The following is a 23,462-nucleotide window of genomic DNA, read 5'->3' as shown; positions in this document are numbered from 1 at the left end:
AAATAAAAACCCTTGAATGAGTAGGTGTTCTAAAACTTTTGACCGGTAGTGTATGTCTGATGTTTGTCTCTCTCGCTCTCTCCCCACCAAGTCCCTCAGTGTTCCAGCAGCCTGTTATCTTCCTGGGGGCCGACGTCACTCACCCTCCAGCCGGAGACGGAAAGAAGCCATCCATCGCCGCGGTCAGTCTCTTCCTGTCACTCTAGTTTCCATTGGCACTTTCCTCTAAAACACTGCCTTGTCTGTCCATCTAGTTGTCATGGGGTCTGATGGATCTAGTACATTGGTAATCTACTAGTTTGTTTTGTTACCCAGACCCCTACAATAGCGTTCTGAAAACATGGTGTCAGAAGTCATTTTTCTGACCATCTCCCCTTCTCTGGCCCTATCCAGGTGGTGGGCAGTATGGACGCCCACCCCAGCAGGTACTGTGCCACCGTGAGGGTCCAGAGACCCAGACAGGAGGTGATCCAGGACCTGGCCTCCATGGTGCGGGAGCTCCTCATCCAGTTCTATAAGTCCACCCGCTACAAACCCACCAGAATAATATTTTACAGGGATGGCGTGTCAGAGGGTCAGTTCAGACAGGTTAGTTCAAATACTAATGTCCCCCTCAATCTCTCATTTAAAGTTGACAGCCAAGCCAAATGATGTCCCTATGTTGAGAAATACATCTATTACAAATAGCAATGTTCTTCATAGACTATTAGCCTTAAACTTGAGTCTTAAGCTTTATCTTGAGCTATTAGCCATCAACCTTGAATTCTTCACCGCTCGCCACTCTTTGCTGGTGAGTTGACTTCTCTTTGTGTGGCAGGTGCTGTACTATGAGCTGCTGGCCATCAGGGAAGCCTGTATCATGTTGGAGAAGGAGTACCAGCCAGGCATCACCTACATCGTGGTGCAGAAACGCCACCACACACGCCTCTTCTGTGCCGACCGCAACGAGCGGGTAAGTGGTGCTATGGATCTCTCCTTGTACATTAATGATTTACTTTATGTGCTAGGTTTAGATTGGTTGTTGAACTGTTTTTAAATGGGGTGTTGTTTCTTTGGCAGGTTGGACGAAGTGGTAACATTCCTGCAGGCACCACTGTGGACACAGACATCACTCACCCCTATGAGTTTGACTTTTACCTCTGCAGCCACGCAGGAATACAGGTGTGTGTCAAGACTCATTCCAGGGTTGTGTTCAATATGCATAAAATGGGAAAACATTCTAAAACTAAAGTCAGCATTTCTTATTAGACAAGTTCAGGTAGTATCTCCTGCTTATTTCTCTCTAATGTCGATTCTTGCCGTCATTGATACTTTCTCAGAGGTTCGTCGGCCTCTATTGCTTTCCACTACACTTAATTGTCAGTGTTGAATCAATGCTGGTATTCTCTCCATGGAACCTGCATTGTCCCTGTGGTATTACAGACTTTGCCTTCTCCCTACAGGGTACGAGCCGACCATCCCACTACCACGTCCTGTGGGACGACAACTGCTTCACTGCTGACGAGTTCCAGCTGCTCACCTACCAGCTGTGCCACACCTATGTCCGCTGCACCCGCTCGGTCTCCATCCCCGCGCCAGCCTACTACGCCCACCTGGTGGCCTTCCGCGCCCGCTACCACCTGGTGGACAAAGAACATGACAGGTGAGGGGGGAAAGGGATTCATTTCGGTGTGATGGGTATACTTTTCCGTAGGGCTAAAATCATTGTCTTGTGCTGTTTATCAGGTAAAAAGAAACTGGAGGCCGATATCATGTATTGACTATAAAATAATATTCAAGTTCATTCAAGATAAAGGTTCTCTCCCTCTCTTTCTGTCCTTTTCCCTTTCTCATTTCCTCACTTCCTTCTCTTGAACACACGCAGTGCGGAGGGCAGCCACGTCTCGGGGCAGAGTAACGGCCGAGACCCCACGGCCCTCGCCAAGGCTGTTCAGATTCATCACGACACACTGAGGACCATGTATTTCGCCTGAGAGCTTGAATACCCCTCCCAACACTCCACCGTATCAGCCTCTGTGTCCTAGTGGGGGTCTCATATCGGACCCTGGGCTGGCGCAGCTCTGTTCCTGACGAGTGGATGCCAAGCCGCTAAGGATAACAACAACCAGAGAGGAGTACAGCAACGTTATGCAATACGAAACCAGCCAATCCTTTGCTGTGTTTTTAATTAATTATGGATTTTATCTGATACTGCTCCTTGAGCTGTGCTCAACTTTTGCTTTGTCTTACTTTCAAAATGCCAGAGTGTAGAAGACAATACAGGGGAATTGATAAGGATGGTTTCAGTGGGTGTGTGGGGACATAGCAGGTCCAGTGAGGATCAGTCTTGTTCCTCAACCCAGTGATGATATGATGACTTTCCTATCCATGGGGTTCAATCATATAAATTGACGTCTTTTACATGTCTTAGTTAGCTTGTTGTCGTTATATGTGCATTTTCGTATGTTCTGTAGAAGTCTGATTGCTATGGCGATGCCTGTTAGTCGAGAACGCTCGTGAATCACAGCTACGTCCTTTTTCATACGGCAAGCTGCTCGCCCAGTCACTCTACTCTTTAAGCCAATGGTGACTTACTTGCAGTCATTGCGCCTGTCAGAGTTTAACACTGCACTCTCTATCAGTATCAAGTTTTTTTAACGTTTTTTTTTTATATAGCCATTGTTTTAGGGATTATCTGTTGAGTACTTATAGAATATCAACCCTGGCCACACCATGGACCTACTCAGAACCTTTACAGTGTTCACTGTGGTAGCTACAGATTTCACTTTATCTTTGTTTTATTCCTCCTCCTGCTATTTGAGATTAATCTTATTTAACATTCATTTTCAGCAATAGAGCACTGTTCGTTTGTTTGTCAACGACCATAGAGGTTTTTCAAATGTTAACTAAGTAACTGATGATGTCACACCTTTTTAGTGCAATAAGTCGTTAATGCAGAAAATGGGTTCTATGGTTAACATACCGATTGGATATTTTTGGGCCATTATGATCGGACATGGGCAGGTGATAATGGATAAAGAATGTAAACTGGGGCAAGGATTGATGCCACAAAATGGTTGTGGGTTATCTGGGGGGTGACCTATGACAAAGTACGTTTTCTTTAGTAAATGGGGTGAATTATGTGCCCGTTTTTAGGTGGAAAGAAGAAGAATTTGAAAGACGTATCTATTTTAGTTGGAGCTCCTCTGAGATCAGTTCGTTAGTTTAATTATATAGTCAAAGAATCTCATCCAGGTGTTACTGTAAGCATGATATGTTGTCTAGGACTGTCTTGGGTTTTTAATGTAAATTATTTTATAATATGTAGACTGATCAATTGAAGGTGGGGGCAGTCAGCTAACGGATCTGTCTCGTTCATTTTAGCCCTCTGGTTGTTGGACTCATTTTGCACTGTTCAAAGTAAGCCTTCATATTTACAAGTTTTATCAAGCCGTTTTGTCACATTTTGTGGGCATTGTCACTCTCCCTTTGCCTTGCTGTGCAGTATCCTCCAGGTGAGGCCTTTGAGTTTTGTCTCGTTCCAGTTGGACCAAACCAATGTGCCTCGTGGGGTTGTGAGGGGGAGGACTGGGGTCATCTGCATGGGGCTTGGAGCATGGGTGGTATGAGCCTTGTCTGACTGGCATACTGTTGATCCCTGCTCTCACTGCCTTTGCAAAAGAAGCGGCAGCGTTGTAGCATGGCCAGCACTCTGCCACGCTCATTGTCCTATAGCTACGTGTTACCAGAACCAAACTAGCTGCTATAACACATTTTATTTCGTTCATATATATTCGTACAAAGACTATAAGAATATGACAATTTACTGCACTTAAAGATGCATGTGTTTCAGGTGAGACACATGCCCTGGTGCTGAGACGTGCAGTGTGTCGAGTGGTGGGGTGTGATAGGCCCCCTCTGTTGTAGTCAGACAATATGAGCTTCATTCAGTGTTTTTAAAGGATCAGGAGTAACATAGAGAGGACTTTCCACCTACGATACAGGGGACATGCTTTAATTCCCAGAGGATCTTTTAGTCATCAATACAGCTCGGCCCCCGGGGTATGTGTGAATTAAGTCCCAGCAAAATGCACACTTTCCTGCAAGATGTCAGACATTACCAGCATTTGATTTTACTTGAAGAACACTGTAGGTATGATCTGATCAACTGCAACTGTGGGCTAATGTGTAGCTGCCCTGCTTGTGTGAATATATGTTTTATGTCTGTACAGCAGTAACACAGGAAGGAATTATCTCTACAATGCCACGGAATCGACCTCTAGAGCCCAGTGGGCATCTAGGAGGCGGGGCATTGGGAGCTTATGCTGCCGTTCGTAACCAAGTGGGAGGTGGAAATTTACCAGTTGTGAAGTCGTATATACCAATTGGATGCATTCACGTGCTTTGAACTCATTGAGAAATGCTGGGGGGGGTAATACAGGGGAGACACATGGCAGCCTACAGTACATTCGGAAAGTATTCAGACCCCTTGACTTTTCCACATTTTGTTACATTACAGCCTTATTTTTTCGCCCCTCATCAATCTACACACACTACCCCATAATGACAAAGCAAAAACAGGTTTTTAGAATCTTTTGCAAAAGTATAATAAAAAAAATAAATGAAATACCTTATTTACATACAGTAAGTATTCAGACCCTTTGCTATGAGACTCAAAATTGAGCTCAGGTGCATCCTGTTTCCATTGATCATCCTTGAGATGTTTCTACAACATGATTGGAGTCCACCTGTGGTAAATTCAATTGATTGGACATGATTTGGAAAGGCACACACCTGTCTATATAAGGTCCCACAGTTGACAGTGCATGTCAGAGCAAAAACCAAGCAATGAAGTCGAAGGAAATGTCCGTAGACCTCAGAGACAGGATTGTGTCGAGGCACAGATCTGGGGAAGGGTACCAAAAAATGTCTGCAGCATTGAAGGTCCCCAAGAACATAGTGGCCTCCGTCATTCTAAAATGGAAGAAGTTTGGAACCACCAAGACTCTTCCTAGAGCTGGTCGCCTGTCCAAACTGAGCAATCGGGGGAGAAGGACCTTAGTCAGGGAGGTGACCAAGAACCCGATGGATACTCTGACAGTAGCTCAGCTGGTAGAGCACGGCGCTTGTAACGCCAAGGTAGTGGGTTCGATCCCCTGGACCACCAATACACAAAAATGTATGCACGCATGACTGTAAGTCGCTTTGGATAAAAGCGTCTGCTAAATGGCATATTATTATTATTATTATTATTATTATTATTACAGAGCTCCAGAGTTCCTCTGTGGAGATGGGAGAACCTTCCAGAAGGACAACCATCTCTGCAGCACTCCACCATTCAGGCCTTTATTGTAGAGTGGCCAGACGGAAGTGACTCCTCAGTAAAAGGCACATGACAGCCCGCTTGGAGTTTGCCAAAAGACACCTAAAGGACTCTCATACCATGAGAAACAAGATTCTCTGGTCGGATGAAACCAAGATTGAACTCTTTGGCCTGAATGCCAAGCATCACGTCTGGAGGAAACCTGGCACCATCCCTACGGTGAAGCGTGGTGGCAGCATCATGCTGTGGGGAGGTTTTTCAGTGGCAGGTACTAGGAGACTAGTCAGGATCGAGGAAAATATTAACAGAGCAAAGTACAGAGAAATCCTTTATGAAAACCTGCTCCAGAGTGCTCAGGACCTCAGACTGTGGCAAAGGTTCACCTTCCAACAGGACAACGACCCTAAGCACACAGCCAAGACAACGCAGGGAACAATTTAATCCATTTTAGAATAAGGCTGTAACGTAACAAAATGTGAAAAGGTCAAGGAGTCTGAATACTTTCCGAAAGTACTGTATTCCCTATATAATGGCAGCCTATTCCCTATATAATGCACTACTTTTGACCAGGGCTCTGGGCAAAAGTAGTGCACCATGTAGGGAATGGGGTGGCCCATAAGGCTCTTGGCAAAAGTAGTGCACTATGTTGGGCATTTGGGAATCAAACCAGGCTCCTCCATGTGATGCCCTCCCCTCTCTAAAAGCTGGACATCAGATGCCTTCTTTCACATTATTCTAAAGCATTTTAAATTCCGAAATGGAGATATTTGTATATTTAAAATATATGTAATAATATTATAATGAACACTTATTTTTGCTAACAGATTCTATAAAAATAGAACAATAATATAATATAGAAGACAATAGTAATATAGTAACTAATAATAATCCAAATTGAATAATGCACTAGACTGATATGTTTATTTGTTCCACGTTAAAGCAAAGCGTGTCGTACCGAAGCTACATCTGCTGCATTTAAATGACCTACTGTGAGGGGGATTGTTGATTTTTCGGGGCAGGTGTTGTGTAGTGACCGATTGGATGAACCACCCCCTATTTCCCATCACCCTCCTCTCTGTTCATTGAATTAACGATCTCTGGAAATTACCCTAGTTTCCATTCAGTAGATTCCATTAATCTCACAGAGCCTGGTCTTCTAGAACAGGTAGTGAATGTGACCTCCATTTTGAGTGCTGATTTAATTTGAGACATTTGTCTGAATCTCTTAAGTTTTTCGTGGGAAAGGGGTGAAGGTTAATACTTGGACAATAGTCCATAGACCGTGCCTTTTTCTGATGGTGCTGAAAACAAGTAAATCAAAGATATCTTTAATTTCAAAACATTGAGGGCAATATGCCCCTCTCTACATAGATACATGACAATACTGTACAACATGTCTGTGTACCACTGACATACAGTATGCCAAGAACACAACAATATGCAGAACCAATCAGTTTTGAGGTGTCAGGACCAAAAAAGCTTGTGGGGATGTTAAGGTGGGCAGGCAATCACATGGCACAACCAAAAATGTTGCATTTAATAACTGGGCACTAGTGGCTATTTTAGACTGCCACCCTCTTCAGGTGGCAAACAGTTTACTGTAATGCATGGGATTTTCACCCCGGTTCCCTTTAATCCTTTAGTAGATGTTCAGTGATGGGGTGTTCTAAAGTGAACAGCAATAAACAATGTGATCTTTAAACTCTGAGCAACTGGCTGTTGGGTTACACCAGGATTGCTTCCCAAATGCCACCCTATTCCCTATATAGTGCACTACTTTTGACCAGAGCCAAAAGTAGAGCACTATGAAGGGAATAGGGTGGCATTTCGGACACTACCCCAGGCTTTCACCCAAAGCACACCTATTTTTAATGACTATCGTGTGAGAGCCGCTTGCATTCCATTTGCCACATTTTGGATGCTAAATGCTTTCAAACTCCCAAATGGCACTCTATTCTCTTTATAGTGCACTAATATTGGCTCTGGCCAAAATTATTGCACTATATAGGAAGTAGGGGGCCATTTGGGAAGCAGCCCTGGTATAACCCAACCATTATTCTAGGCCTAGACAGAAATACATCCTGTTTGTTTAGAACCACTGCTCTGGCATTATACATTTGTATACATTTCTTCTCAAGATCTTTATTGAAAGAACTTTAATGTGTTACAGCTAGAGGTTTATAGACAGAGAACAACATGCAGTGGTCCAGTTGTGCCACAGGAGTGCCTGCTTGCCTAAGAAAGGATTCCTCTGAAAATCTCCAAACACTGCATCTCTAGTGTGGTTGGCTGCATATCATACTTAATAAGATACAATTGACAAATTGCTTTGGTAACAGTATGTGCTAGAATTTTTGCCTGATTCTGAAATAATTGTGACACTTTTAGAAGTATAATTATATGTAAAGATTTTTTTTTGTATTTGTCTGATCCTGGTCCTAAGTTGAGCCTTTTTATTTGGTTGTCATATTTAATTGTTGTTTTAATTAAATACTGTATGTATGAAATCTGTGTTGGTGTATTCATTGAGAGAATGTATGAGTAATGTATGTTGATTCTTGCAGTTTTTTCTGCTTCATTCCTAGCCAGACTGAGATATGGTTTTCAACTGTGATGGTGCTGGAGTCAGGAGTGTAACTTGAGTGAGGGATGGGGGTCAGGGCCCCCAATAGAAGAGACAAGCCAATTTGACCCCTCAATAATATACCATGATGGATTGGAAATTATTTTCCCATCGTAGCTACTTATTTCTCATGATCACGACATAAGTTGTTTTGTCGAGATACCAAAATAAACTCTACAAATAGGAGTGGACATATTGATGATAGATTGCCAGTATGGCTGAGGCAGTGAGCCCATGGTGGATCAGCACATACATTTGTATTGATTGCTACATTAAGGGATGGTAAAGTTCATGCAAACCTCATGCTTTCATTTGTGTAAGTGAGGACTTGGTGGACTGTATATTCTTTAGGTTAGGTTTTACTTTGTTCGCTCCCGTGTGCTGGTAAGGGCACATGATAGACAGGTAGGATTCCAGTTGAGGTGGTTTATTAATGCTGAATATGCACAGGCAGGTAGTATGGATGGGCTAAGGCACTTAGTCATCTGGCAACTTGTTTCAACCGAAGTGTGTGTGGTCTACAAGTAAAGAGAAATAAAGATACAATAGTGAATGCCGCACGTGTGCTACAAAGCATGGCACCATCATCTTCAGTACATGGCTACTACTGCACAATGAACTTGAATACCTCTAAACAGAGAAATACAATGTAATACCCATATAATGATGTGCCATACACCTATACAATTACAGGGCATATAAACAACGCACTAGGGGACATTATCCTTTACAAATACAGGGTTAAATGTCCGAAATGATATGACAGCCAAAACAGAGCTAGCCAGCTCACAATAGCTAGCTTGCAGTAGAAACTACTAATTAGCATAACCATAAATATGACATTATCGTCGCAGAGTGAATCTTCAGACAAACACATGAAAGATATGAAATATGTACTTACATATCAACAAGGATGAACACTGGCCTTGGCTAACACAACGAAAGCTAACTGGTGGGAAAACAAGGATGGCTGGAGCTTTCTCTCACTTGACTTCTCGAGCTTATCTTCTCTAAACTGGAGATCGCCCAGCATGTTCTGCTCCACTTCACCGGTGGGCGGAGCTACAGCTCTGATATGATTAACTACAAATAATTCACAGCCTTTTGTACAATTTGTGTTTGGAGCTCATCAGTTAGAATGTTAGCAAGCTAAATGTCCTTAATCTTGAGCTAAGAGCTCATGTGGCATTATGCCCTCGTGGGGCATTTAAGCCCAGTTTATTTTTTTTATCCTAAAAAACTCCCTAGTCCTTGCCGATGACAAGCATACCCTGAAATGATGCAGCCACCACTATGCTTGCAAATCTGAAGAGTGGTACTCAGACGCTGAAGGTTGTGTCGTCGGGTGAGGTCGTCGTCGGTGGGTGAGGTCGTCGTCGGGTGAGGGTGAGGTCGTCGGGTAAGCTTGGCTTTATACATAGTTTGGGCTTTGTCGAGTAAGGCTAAAACTATGTATTTAGATTGTAGTTAGGTATTGTAGGTAGTTATCGTGGGTTGTTGTATGTAATTATTGTAGGTTAGTATTGTATTCGGCTGAGCCCGGCGTAGCACGAAGCTAGCTGGCTAAACCACCACCTGGACTAGCTGGCGGATAGCTACTGGCAACTATTAGCAACGGTATAGTTGTTTTACGACTGAGAGTGCCTGTAATTACGCCAGCTGGCTGCCTACAATAGTTACATACAATAATTGCCTACCATTCAGCTGTTTTCTAACCTCATTGTCTGAACCGTTAACGCTAGGTAGTAAGTGGCTACTGTGCTTGAAATTTAGCTAGCTTGTTGCTACCTGGATAGCAACTAGTAAACAATAGCTGGAACGACCTCGCGAACAGACGCGAACTGGCTGAGTCAATTCAGTGGCTAGCTTTGCACTTGGCTAGCTAACAGTAGCTGCTAGGGGTAAGTCATAACATACATTTGTGTTTTTTGGTAGCCATAGTCGTTCAAGGAATTCGGGACATGGGTGACTAGTTAACGTTAGTTTGGCTCGTGTGTGTTCGTGCCGTGAAAGGAGGGGTTTCTTCTTTGTCTGAAAGCAATGGCTAGCTAGTATGCTAACTATTCTAGCTAACTAACTGGCTGAATAAGTTGACGACGGACTCGCTCAAGCTGTCGGGACTAACCCACAACGTTAGACATGGACACGAACGATCTGCTTGGCGTGCTGACACACTGGTGGTTTGTTGTGGCCGAGTATTGGTGCTAAACCATGTTGTTGGAGTCCGGAATGCTAGCAGGCTGCGGCATCTTATGACTAGGTGCCCTGGACGATTTTCACGGAAGAATACTGTACCTAGTCAGCTAGCTGAATAAACTAAGTTAGTCTATTCCTAGAAAACATTGAACCGCTGTAGTTTACAACAATTATAGTTTCTGAGGTGGAAGTTGGGAGAGTTATATTTGGGTGTTGTGGTGAGGGAGGCCCCACTCTCTCCTTTCCCAGATGTTTAGTTCATTTCATTCCGATGTCCTTTGCATTATAGTAGCCATTTTCTGCAGCCTGTCAACTATGCCTCTGTCTATCCCTGTTCTCTCCTCTCCGCACAGGCTATACAAACGCCTCACACCGTGTGGCTGCTGCCTCTCTAACCTGGTGGTCCCTGCACGCACCACCCACGTGGAGTTCCAGGTCTCAGGCAGCCTCTGGAACTGCCGTTCTGCTGCCAACAAGGCAGAGTTAATCTCAGCCTATGCTACCCTCCAGTCCCTCGACTTCTTGGCGCTGACGGAAACATGGATTACCACTGAGAACACTGCTACTCCTACTGCTCTCTCCTCGTCTGACCATGTGTTCTCGCATACCCCGAGAGCATCTGGTCAGTGGGGTGGTGGCACAGGAATCCTCATCTCTCCCAAGTGGACTTTCTCTATTTTCCCCTGACCCATCTGTCTATCTCCTCATTTGAATTCCATGCTGTCACAGTCACTAGCCCATTTAAGCTTAATATCCTTGTCATCTATCGCCCTCCAGGTTCCCTTGGAGAGTTCATCAATGAGCTTGATGCCTTGATAAGTTCCTTTCCTGAGGATGGCTCACCCCCTCACAGTTCTGGGGGACTTCAACCTCCCTACGTCTACCTTTGACTAATTTCTCTCTGCCTCCTTCTTTCCACTCCTCTCCTCTTTTGACCTCACCCTCTCACCGTCCCCCTACTCACAAGGCAGGCAATACGCTTGACCTCATCTTTACTAGATGCTGTTCTTCTGCTAATCTCACTGCAACTCCCCTCCATGTCTCCGACCACTACTTTGTATCCTTTTCTCTCTCGCTCTCCTCCAACACTACTCACTCTGCCCCTACTCAGATGGTAATGCGCCGTCGCCACCTTCGCTCTCTCTCTCCCGCTACTCTCTCCTCTTCCATCCTATCATCTCTCCCCTCTGCTCAATCCTTCTCCCTCCAATCTCCTGATTCTGCCTCCTCAACCCTCCTCTCCTCCCTTTCTGCATCCTTTGACTCTCTATGTCCCCTATCCTCCCGGCCAGCTCGGTCCTCCCCTCCAGCTCCGTGGCTTGATGACTCATTGCGAGCTCACAGAACAGGACTCCGGGCAGCCGAGCGGGAATGGAGGAAAACTAGACTCCCTGCGGACCTGGCTTCTTTTCACTCACTCCTCTCTACATTTTCTTCATCTGTTTCTGCTGCTAAGGCCACTTTATACCACTCTAAATTCCAAGCATCTGCCTCTAACCCTAGGAAGCTCTTTGCCACCTTCTCCTCTCTGCTGAATCCTCCTCCCCCTCCCCCCTCCTCCCTCTCTGTGGATGACTTCGTCAACCATTTTGAAAAGAAGGTTGACGACATCCGATCCTCGTTTGTTAAGTCAAATGACACTGCTGGTCCTGCTCACACTGCCCTACCCTATGCTTTGACTTCTTTCTCCCCTCTCTCTCCAGATAAAATCTTGCGACTTGTGACGGCCGGCCGCCCAACAACCTGCCCGCTTGACCCTATCCCCTCCTCTCTTCTCCAGACCATCTCCGGTGACCTTCTCCCTTACCTCACCTCGCTGATCAACTCATCCTTGACCGCTGGCTATGTCCCTTCCGTCTTCAAGAGAGCGAGAGTTGCACCCCTTCTCAAAAAACCAACACTCGATCCCTCTGATGTCAACAACTACAGACCAGTATCCCTTCTTTGTTTTCTCTCCAAAACCATTGAGCGTGCCATCTTTAGCCAAATATCTTGCTATCTCTCTCAGAATGACCTTCTTGATCCAAACCAGTCAGGTTTCAAGACTGGTCATTCAACTGAGACTGCTCTTCTCTGTGTCACGGAGGCTCTCCGCACTGCTAAAGCTAACTCTCTCTCCTCTGCTCTTGTCCTTCTAGACCTGTCTGCTGCCTTTGATACTGTGAACCATCAGATCCTCCTCTCCACCCTCTCCGAGCTGGGCATCTCCGGCGCGGCTCACTCTTGGATTGCATCCTACCTGACCGGTCGCTCCTACCAAGTGACGTGGCGAGAATCTGTCTCCGCACCACGTGCTCTCACCACTGGTGTCCCCCAGGGCTCAGTTCTAGGCCCTCTCCTATTCTCTCTATACACCAAGTCACTTGGCTCTGTCATATCCTCACATGGTCTCTCCTATCATTGCTATGCAGACGACACACAACTAATCTTCTCCTTTCCCCCTTCTGATAACCAGGTGGCGAATCGCATCTCTGCATGTCTGGCAGACATATCAGTATGGATGACGGATCACCACCTCAAGCTGAACCCTGGCAAGACGGAGCTGCTCTTCCTCCCGGGGAAGCTAAGCAGGGTCGGGTCTGGTTAGTAACCACCTCTGCCGCCACCGAAGCCATTTTGTCCTCCGCTCATGCCATCACGGTTGACAACTCCGTTGTGTCCTCCTCCCAGAGTGCGAAGAGCCTTGGCGTGACCCTGGACAACACCCTGTCGTTCTCCGCTAACATTAAGGCGGTGACCCGATCCTGTAGGTTCATGCTCTACAACATTTGGAGAGTACGACCCTGCCTTACACAGGAAGCGGCACAGGTCCTAATCCAGGCACTTGTCATCTCCCGTCTGGATTACTGCAACTCACTGTTGGCTGGGCTCCCTGCCTGTGCCATTAAACCCCTACAACTCATCCAGAATGCTGCAGCCCGTCTAATGTTCAACCTTCCCAAGTTCTCTCACGTCACCCCGCTCCTCCGCACACTCCACTGGCTTCCAGTTGAAGCTCGCATCTGCTACAAGACCATGGTGCTTGCCTACGGAGCTGTGAGGGGAACGGCACCTCCGTACCTTCAGGCTCTGATCAGTCCCTACACCCAAACGAGGGCATTGCGTTCATCCACCTCTGGCCTGCTGGCTCCCCTACCTCTGCTGAAGCACAGTTCCCGCTCAGCCCAGTCAAAACTGTTCGCTGCTCTGGCACCCCAATGGTGGAACAAGCTCCCTCATGACGCCAGGACAGCGTAGTCACTCACCACCTTCCGGAGACATTTGAAACCCCACCTCTTTAAGGAATACCTGGGATAGGATAATGTAATCCTTCTACCCCCCCCTTACCCCACCCCCCCAAAAAAAAATATTTAAAAAATATATATATATACAGTGGGGAGAACAAGTATTTGATACACTGCCGATTTTGCAGGTTTTCCTACTTACAAAGCATGTAGAGGTCTGTAATGTTTATCATAGGTACACTTCAACTGTGAGAGACGGAATCTAAAACAAAAATCCAGAAAATCACATTGTATGATTTTTAAGTAATTAATTTGCATTTTATTGCATGACATAAGTATTTGATACATCAGAAAAGCAGAACTTAATATTTGGTACAGAAACCTTTGTTTGCAATTACAGAGATCATACGTTTCCTGTAGGTCTTGACCAGGTTTGCACACACTGCTGCAGGGATTTTGGCCCACTCCTCCATACAGACCTTCTCCAGATCCTTCAGGTTTTGGGGGCTGTCGCTGGGCAATACGGACTTTCAGCTCCCTCCAAAGATTTTCTATTGGGTTCAGGTCTGGAGACTGGCTAGGCCACTCCAGGACGTTGAGATGCTTCTTACGGAGCCACTCCTTAGTTGCCCTGGCTGTGTGTTTCGGATCGTTGTCATGCTGGAAGACCCAGCCACGACCCATCTTCAATGGTTTTACTGAGGGAAGGAGGTTGTTGGCCAAGATCTCACGATAAATGGCCCCATCCATCCTCCCCCTCAATACGGTGCAGTCATCCTGTCCCCTTTGCAGAAAAGCATCCCCAAAGAATGATGTTTCCACCTCCATTCTTCACGGTTGGGATGGTGTTCTTGGGGTTGTACTCATCCTTCTTCTTCCTCCAAACGCGGCGAGTGGAGTTTAGTCCAAAAAGCTATATTTTTGTCTCATCAGACCACATGACCTTCTCCCATTCATCCTCTGGATCATCCAGATGGTCATTGGCAAACTTCAGACGGGCCTGGACATGCGCTGGCTTGAGCAGGGGGACCTTGCGTGCGCTGCAGGATTTCATTCCATGACGGCGTAGTGTGTTACTAATGGTTTTCTTTGAGACTGTGGTCCCAGCTCTCTTCAGGTCATTGACCAGGTCCTGCCGTGTAGTTCTGGGCTGATCCCTCACCTTCCTCATGATCATTGATGCCCCACGAGGTGAGATCTTGCATGGAGCCCCAGACCGAGGGTGATTGACCGTCATCTTGAACTTCTTCCATTTTCTAATAATTGCACCAACAGTTGTTGCCTTCTCACCAAGCTGCTTGCCTATTGTCCTGTAGCCCATCCCAGCCTTGTGCAGGTCTACCATTTTATCCCTGATGTCCTTACACAGCTCTCTGGTCTTGGCCATTGTGGAGAGGTTGGAGTCTGTTTGATTGAGTGTGTGGACAGGTGTCTTTTATACAGGTAACGAGTTCAAACAGGTGCAATTAATACAGGTAATGAGTGGAGAACAGGAGGGCTTCTTAAAGAAAAACTAACAGGTCTGTGAGAGCCGGAATTCTTACTGGTTGGTAGGTGATCAAATACTTATGTCATGCAATAAAATGCAAATTAATTACTTAAAAATCATATAATGTGATTTTCTGGATTTTTGTTTTAGATTCTGTCTCTCACAGTTGAAGTGTACCTATGATATAAATTACAGACCTCTACATGCTTTGTAAGTAGGAAAACCTGCAAAATCGGCAGTGTATCAAATACTTGTTCTCCCCACTGTATATATATATAAAAATTAAAAAAACATTGTAAAGTGGTTAACCCACTGGCTATAAGGTGAATGCACCAATTTGTAAGTCGCTCTGGATAAGAGCGTCTGCTAAATGACGTAAATGTAAAAATGTGTTGGATTTGCCCCAAACGTAATGCTTTGTATTCAGGACAAAAAGTTCATTTCTTTGCCACATTTTTTGCAGTATTACTTTAGTGTCTTATTGCAAACAGAATGCATTTTGGAATATTTCCTTGTTTTCACGCTGTAATTTAGGTTAGTATTGTGGAGTAACTACAATGCTTTTGATACATTTTCTCCTATCACAGCCATTAAACATTGTAACTGGTTTAAAATCACCATTGGCCTCATTTTATCTCTATAACTAGTTTAAAATCACCATTGGCCTCATGTTGAAATCCCTGAGCGGTTTCCTTCCTCTCCGTCAACCGAGTTAGGAAGGACACCTGTATCTTTGTAGTGACTGGGTGTACTGATACACCATCCAAAGTGTGATTAATAACTTCACCATGCTCAAAAGGGATAATCAAAGTCTGCTTTTTATATTTATTTTTATCTACCAATGGGTGCCCTTCTTTGCAAGGCATTGGAAAACCTCCCTGATCTTTGTCCTTGAATCTGTGCTTGAAATTCACTGCTCGACTGAGGAACCGTACAAATTGTATGTGTGGGGTACAGAGATGGGGTAGTCACTCAAAGATCATGTTAACACCATTATTGCACACAGAGTTAGTCCATGCAACTTATCTGACTTGTTAAGTTCATTTTTATTCCTGAAGTTATTTAGGCTTGTCATAACAAAGGGATTGAGCAGACTTTAATGCAGGGAAACTTAAATCCGTTCTACCTAATTTCTACCAGGATGTTAAATGTGCAACCAGAGGGAACAAAACTAGACCACCTTTACTCAACACACAGCTCTCCCTCGCACTCCATTTGGAAAATCTGACCATAATTATAGCCTCCTGAGTTCTGCTTATAAGCAAAAACTAAAGCAGGAAGCACCAGTGACTTGGTTAATAAGGAAGTGGTCAGATGACGCATATGCTAAGCTACAGGACTGTTTTGCTAGCACAGACTGGAATATGTTCTGGGATTCTTCCGATGGCACTGAGGAGTAAACCACATCAGTCACTGGCTTCATCAATAAGTGCATCGATGATGTCGTCCCCACAGTGACCGTACGTACATACCCCAACCAGAAGCCATGGATTACAGGCAACATCCGCACTGAGCTAAAGGGTAGCACTGCTGCTTTCAAGGAGCGGGACTCTAACCCGGACGCTTATAAGAAATCCCGCTATGCCCTCAGACGAACCATCAAACAGGCAAAGAGTCAATACAGGGCTAAGATTTAATCGTACTACACCGGCTCCGACGCTCGTCGGATGTGGCAGGGCTTGCAAACTATTACAGACTACAAAGGGAAGCACATCCGCGAGCTACCCAGTGACACGAGCCTACCAGACGAGCTAAATTACGTCTATGCTCGCTTCGAGGCAAGCAACACTGAAGCATGCATGAGAGCATCAGCTGTTCCGGATGACTATTTACATTACATTTACGTCATTTAGCAGACGCTCTTATCCAGAGCGACTTACAAATTGGTGCATTCACCCTATAGCCAGTGGGATAACCACTTTACAATATCTTATTTTATTTTTTTATTTTTTATTTATTATATATCTTTATTATTTTTTTATTTTTTTGTCTTTTTTATATTTTTTTTAGGGGGGGGGGGGGTAGAAGGATTACTTTATCCTATCCCAGGTATTCCTTAAAGAGGTGGGGTTTCAAATGTCTCCGGAAGGTGGTGAGTGACTCCGCTGTCCTGGCGTCGTGAGGGAGCTTGTTCCACCATTGGGGTGCCAGAGCAGCGAACAGTTTTGACTGGGCTGAGCGGGAACTATGCTTCCGCAGAGGAAGGGGAGCCAGCAGGCCAGAGGTGGATGAACGCAATGCCCTCGTTTGGGTGTAGGGACTGATCAGAGCCTGAAGGTACAGAGGTGCCGATCCCCTCACAGCTCCATAGGCAAGCACCATGGTCTTGTAACAGATGCGAGCTTCAACTGGATGCCAGTGGAGTGTGCGGAGGAGCGGGGTGACGTGAGAGAACTTGGGAAGGTTGAACACCAGACGGGCTGCGGCATTCTGGATGAGTTGTAGGGGTTTAATGGCACAGGCAGGGAGCCCAGCCAACAGCGAGTTGCAGTAATCCAGATGGGAGATGACAAGTGCCTGGATTAGGACCTGTGCCGCTTCCTGTGTAAGGCAGGGTCGTACTCTCCGAATGTTGTAGAGCATGAACCTGCAGGATCGGGTCACCGCCTTGATGTTAGCGGAGAACGACAGGGTGTTGTCCAGGGTCACGCCAAGGCTCTTCGCACTCTGGGAGGAGGACACAACGGAGTTGTCAACCGTGATGGCGAGATCATGGAACGGGCAGTCCTTCCCCGGGAGGAAGAGCAGCTCCGTCTTGCCAAGGTTCAGCTTGAGGTGGTGATCCGTCATCCATACTGATATGTCTGCCAGACATGCAGAGATGCGATTCGCCACCTGGTTATCAGAAGGGGGAAAGGAGAAGATTAGTTGTGTATCGTCAGCGTAGCAATGATAGGAGATGCCATGTGAGGATATGACAGAGCCAAGTGACTTGGTGTATAGGGAGAATAGGAGAGGGCCTAGAACTGAGCCCTGGGGGACACCAGCGGTGAGAGCACGTGGTGCGGAGACAGCTTCTCGCCACGCCACTTGGTAGGAGCGACCGGTCAGGTAGGACGCGATCCAGGAGTGAGCCGCGCCGGAGATGCCCAGCTCGGAGAGGGTGGAGAGGAGGATCTGATGGTTCACAGTATCAAAGGCAGCAGACAGGTCTAGAAGGACAAGAGCAGAGGAGAGAGAGTTAGCTTTAGCAGTGCGGAGAGCCTCCGTGACACAGAGAAGAGCAGTCTCAGTTGAATGACCAGTCCTGAAACCTGACTGGTTTGGATCAAGAAGGTCATTCTGAGAGAGATAGCAAGAGAGTTGGCTAAAGACGGCACGCTCAATAGTTTTGGAAAGAAAAGAAAGAAGGGATACTGGTCTGTAGTTGTTGACATCAGTGGGATCGAGTGTTGGTTTTTTTGAGAAGGGGTGCAACTCTCGCTCTCTTGAAGACGGAAGGGACATAGCCAGCGGTCAAGGATGAGTTGATCAGCGAGGTGAGGTAGGGGAGAAGGTCACCGGAGATGGTCTGGAGAAGAGAGGAGGGGATGGGGTCAAGCGGGCAGGTTGTTGGGCGGCCTGCAGTCACAAGTCGCAAGATTTTATCTGGAGAGAGAGGGGAGAAAGAAGTCAAAGCATAGGGTAGGGCAGTGTGAGCAGGACCAGCAGTGTCATTAGACTTAACAAACGAGGATCGGATGTCGTCAACCTTCTTTTCAAAGTGGTTGACGAAGTCATTTACAGAGAGGGAGGAGGGGGGGGGGATTCAGCAGGGAGGAGAATGTGGCAAAGAGCTTCCTAGGGTTAGAGGCAGATGCTTGGAATTTAGAGTGGTAGAAAGTGGCCTTAGCAGCAGAAACAGATGAAGAAAATGTAGAGAGGAGGGAGTGAAAAGATGCCAGGTCGGCAGGGAGTTTAGTTTTCTTCCATTTCCGCTCCGCTGCCCAGAGCTCTGTTCTGTGAGCTCGCAATGAGTCATCAAGCCACGGAGCTGGAGGGGAGGACCGAGCCGGCCGGGAGGATAGGGGACACAGAGAGTCAAAGGATGCAGAAAGGGAGGAGAGGAGGGTTGAGGAGGCAGAATCAGGAGATTGGAGGGAGAAGGATTGAGCAGAGGGAAGAGATGATAGGATGGAAGAGGAGAGAGTAGTGGGAGAGAGAGAGCGAAGGTTGCGGCGGCGCATTACCATCTGTGTAGGGGCAGAGTGAGTAGTGTTGGAGGAGAGCGAGAGAGAAAAGGATACAAAGTAGTGGTCGGAGACATGGAGGGGGAGTTGCAGTGAGATTAGTAGAAGAGCAGCATCTAGTAAAGATGAGGTCAAGCGTATTGCCTGCCTTGTGAGTAGGGGGACGGTGAGAGGGTGAGGTCAAAAGAGGAGAGGAGTGGAAAGAAGGAGGCAGAGAGAAATGAGTCAAATGTAGACGTAGGGAGGTTGAAATCCCCCAAAACTGTGAGGGGTGAGCCATCCTCAGGAAAGGAACTTATCAAGGCGTCAAGCTCATTGATGAACTCTCCAAGGGAACCTGGAGGGCGATAGATGACAAGGATATTAAGCTTAAATGGGCTAGTGACTGTGACAGCATGGAATTCAAATGAGGAGATAGACAGATGGGTTAGGGGGAAAAATTGAGAATGTCCACTTGGGAGAGATGAGGATTCCTGTGCCACCACCCCTCTGACCAGATGCTCTCGGGTATGCGAGAACACATGGTCAGACGAGGAGAGAGCAGTAGGAGTAGCAGTGTTTTCAGTGGTAATCCATGTTTCCGTCAGCGCCAGGAAGTCGAGGGACTGGAGGGTAGCATAGGCTGGGATGAAGTCAGCCTTGTTGGCAGCAGAACGGCAGTTCCAGAGGCTGCCTGAGACCTGGAACTCCAGGTGTGGGGTGCGTGCAGGGACCACCAGGTTAGAGAGGCAGCAGCCACGCGGTGTGAGGCGTTTGTGTAGCCTGTGCGGAGAGGGAGAGAACAGGGATAGGCAGAGGCATAGTTGACAGGCTGTAGCAAATGGCTACAATAATGCAGAGGAGATCGGAATGAAATGAACTAAACATCTGGGAAAGGAGAGAGTAAAAACCAAAACTCCCAAATATAACTCTCCCAACTTCCACCTCAGAAACTATAATTGTTTCACTGAACCACCCGAATAAAACTCTCCCAACTTCCACTTTAGAAATTAGAATTGTTGTGAACTACAGCGGTTCAATGTTTCAAGGAATAGACTCAACTTACTTTATTCAGCTAGCTAACTATGATGCCATAGCTAACTAGCATGCTAGCATCCAATAACACACAGTTTAGCACCAATACTTGGTTACAACAAACTACCAATAGTGTGTTAACACACTAAACAGATAATTCGTGTCCGTGTCTAGTTCCTTTCATAACGCAGCAATAATTAAACGTTGGCTAGCTAGCACAAATATATTGTATTTAGCTGCTACAGTACAGCTAGCTGGTCGTGTTGGCTAGCTAGCAATGGCTGCTGTGTTGACTTTGTTTGAAAAACGGCGGCGCTGCGAACAAATGTAGCTGGCTAAAAGGATATTGTATTTAGTTGCTACCGTTGCTAATAGCTACTCGCCAGCTAGTCCAGGAGGTGAGTTAGCTAGCTAGGTAGCCGTGCTACACCCGGCACCGCCGAATACAATGCTAACCTACAATAACTACCCACAACAGCCCACGATGCCTACCTACAATACCTAACTACAATCTAAATACATAGTTTAAGCCTTACTCGACAAAGCCCAAGCTATGTATAAAGCCAAACTTACCCGACGCCAGCTGTCTGGGTGGCAGACAAGAAGACATTGGTCTTCTGCAATCAGTAGCTGTAATTAAGTACAGTAGCTACTAACTACCTAGCGTTAGTGCCTCGGATAATGAGGTTAGAAAAACAGCTGAATGGTAGGTAGCTAGCTGGCTTAATTACAGGTACTCTTAAGCGTGAAATAACATTGGAAACAACTATCCACAGTTGCTAAAAGTTACCAGTAGCTACCCGCTAGCTAGCTAGCTTTATTGGTCCAGGTAGTGGGTTAGCTAGCCTCGTGCTTCGCCGGGCTCCGCCGAATACAATACTTACCTACAATAATTACCTACAATAACCTACAATAACTACCTAAGTAAACTACCTACAATACCTAACTACAATACCTACCTACAATCTAAATACATGGTTTAAGCTTTACTCAACACCATATAAGAAGCCAAGCTTACCTCCTGCTAGAGAAAACACAACCTCTCCCGACCACTCTCCCGAATACACACTCTCCATAGCCGATGTGCGTAAGACCTTTAAGCAGGTCAACATTCACAAGGCCGACAGATTACCAGGACGTGTACGACGAGCATGCGCTGACCAACTGGCAAGTGTCTTCACTGACATTTTCAACATGTCCCTGACTGAGTCTGTAATACCAACATGTTTCAAGCAGACCACCATAGTCCCTGTGCCCAAGAACACTAAGATAACCTGCCTAAATGACTACCGACCTGTAGCACTCACATCTGTAGCCATGAAGTGCTTTGAAATACTGGTCATGGCTCACATCAACACCATTATCCCAGAAACCCTAGACCCACTCCATTTTGCATACCACCCCAACAGATCCACAGATGATGCAATCACTATTGCACTCCACACTGCCCTTTCCCACCTGGACAAGAGGAACACCTACGTGAGAATGCTATTCATTGACTACAGCTCAGCGTTCAACACCAGAGTGCCCTCAAAGCTCATCACTAAGCTAAGGACCCTGGGACTAAACACCTCCCTCTGCAACTAGATCCTGGACTTCCTGACGGGCCGCCCCCCAGGTGGTAAGGGTAGGTAACAACACATCTGCCACACTGATCCTTAACACGGAGGCCCCTCAGGGGTGCGTGCTCAGTCCCCTCCTGTACTCCCTGTTCACCCATGATTGCATGGCCAGGCACGACTCCAACACCATCATTAAGTTTGCCGACGACACAACAGTGGTCTGTTCGCCGACAACGATGAGACAGCCTATAGGGAGGAGGTCAGAGACCTGTCTGTGTGGTGCCAGGAAAACAACCTCTCCCTCAACGTGATCAAGACAAAGGAGATGATTGTGGACTACAGGAAAAAAGAGGACTGAGCACACCCCCATTCATCTGTAGTGGAACAGGTTGAGAGCTTCAAGTTCCTTGGTGACCACATCATCAACAAACTATCATGGTCCAAACACACCAAGACAGTCGTGAAGAGGGCACGACAAAGCCTATTCCCCCTCAGTAGACTGAAAATATTTGGCATGGGTCCTCAGATCCTCAAAAGGTTCTACAGCTGCACCATCGAGAGCATCCTTACTGGTTTCATCACCGCCTGGAATGGCAACTGCTCGGGCTCCGACCGCAAGACACTACAGAGGGTAGTGCGTACGGCCCAGTACATCACTGGGGCCAAGCTTCCTGCCATCCAGGACCTCTATACCAGGCGGTGTCAGAGGAAGGCCCTAAAAATTGTCAAAGACTCCAGCCACCCTAGTCGTAGACGGGAAGCGGTACCGGAGCGCCAAGTCTAGGTCCAAAAGGCTTCTTAACAGCTTCTACCCCCAAGCCATAAGACTCATGAACAGCTAATTATAGCTACACAGACTATTTGCATTGTTCCACCCCACCCCACCCCCTCTTTTACGCTGCTGCTACACTGTTTATCATCTATGCATAGTCACTTTAACTGTACCCACATGTACATATTACCTCAATTACCTCGACTCACTGGTGCCCCCGCACATTGACTCTGTACCGGTACCCCCTGTATATAGCCTCCCTACTGTTATATTATTTTACTGCTGCTCTTTAATTATTATTAATTTTTTCTTAGAACTGCATTGTTGGTTAAGGGCTTGTAAGTAAGCATTTCACTGTAAGGTCTACACCTGTTGTATTCGGCGCTTGTGGCAAATACAATTTGATTTGATTTGATCATCTTCAGTACAGGGCTACAACTGCACAATGAACTTGAATACCTCTAAACAGTGAAATACCCATATAATGATGTGCCATACACCTATACAATTACAGGGCATATAAACAACGCACTGGGGGACACAAATAAAGGGTTAAATGTCCGAAATGATATGACAGCCAAAACAGAGCTAGCTAGCTTGCAGTAGAAATACTAATTAGCATAACCATAAATATGACAACGTCGCAGAGAGCATCTTCAAACATAAACACCTGAAAGATATGAAATATGTACTTACATTTCAACAAGGACACACATTGGCCTTGGCTAACACAGTGAAAGCTAAGTGTTGGGAAAACACAAGGATGGCTGGAGCTTTCTCTCGAGCTGATCTTCTCTAAGCTGGAGATCGCCCAGCATGCTCTGCTCCACTTCACCGGTTGGCGGAACTACAGCTCTGATATAATGAACTAACATTACTAATATGATTAACTACAAATACTTCACAGCCTTTTGTACAGCTGCCCCTGAATTCATTATGTTAATTCACTCCTAAGAAAGGCTCAATACTTAACTTGACTAAATGAACTCTTCCTTACATATCATACCCAAACTTAACAGACATGAGACCAGATGTCTAGGGGTGTCTATCCGCCCTATCAGCAGAGGGCCTGGCTAGGTATAACCACTAATAACAAATAAACTCTAGTCCA

General features: G+C 46.1%; 1 protein-coding gene across 1 annotated transcript in view; it reads left to right on the top strand.

Annotated features, from left to right (window-relative positions):
• ago3b (argonaute RISC catalytic component 3b) overlaps positions 1-2,093 on the top strand; it is a 34,041-nt gene extending 31,948 nt beyond the window's left edge. The window contains exons 14-19 of the mRNA XM_041902855.2: positions 92-182; positions 394-588; positions 818-952; positions 1,060-1,161; positions 1,443-1,642; positions 1,865-2,093. Of these exons, the coding sequence (XP_041758789.1) occupies positions 92-182; positions 394-588; positions 818-952; positions 1,060-1,161; positions 1,443-1,642; positions 1,865-1,973 (832 nt within the window). The 3' untranslated portion in view covers positions 1,974-2,093. The remainder of the gene's footprint in view (positions 1-91; positions 183-393; positions 589-817; positions 953-1,059; positions 1,162-1,442; positions 1,643-1,864) is intronic.
• Positions 2,094-23,462: the final 21,369 nt, after the last annotated feature.

The sequence above is a fragment of the Coregonus clupeaformis genome, chromosome 17 (genome assembly GCF_020615455.1).
Source record: "Coregonus clupeaformis isolate EN_2021a chromosome 17, ASM2061545v1, whole genome shotgun sequence".
Taxonomy (NCBI): Eukaryota; Metazoa; Chordata; class Actinopteri; order Salmoniformes; family Salmonidae; genus Coregonus; species Coregonus clupeaformis.
This window is presented reverse-complemented; position numbering and strand designations above follow the sequence as displayed.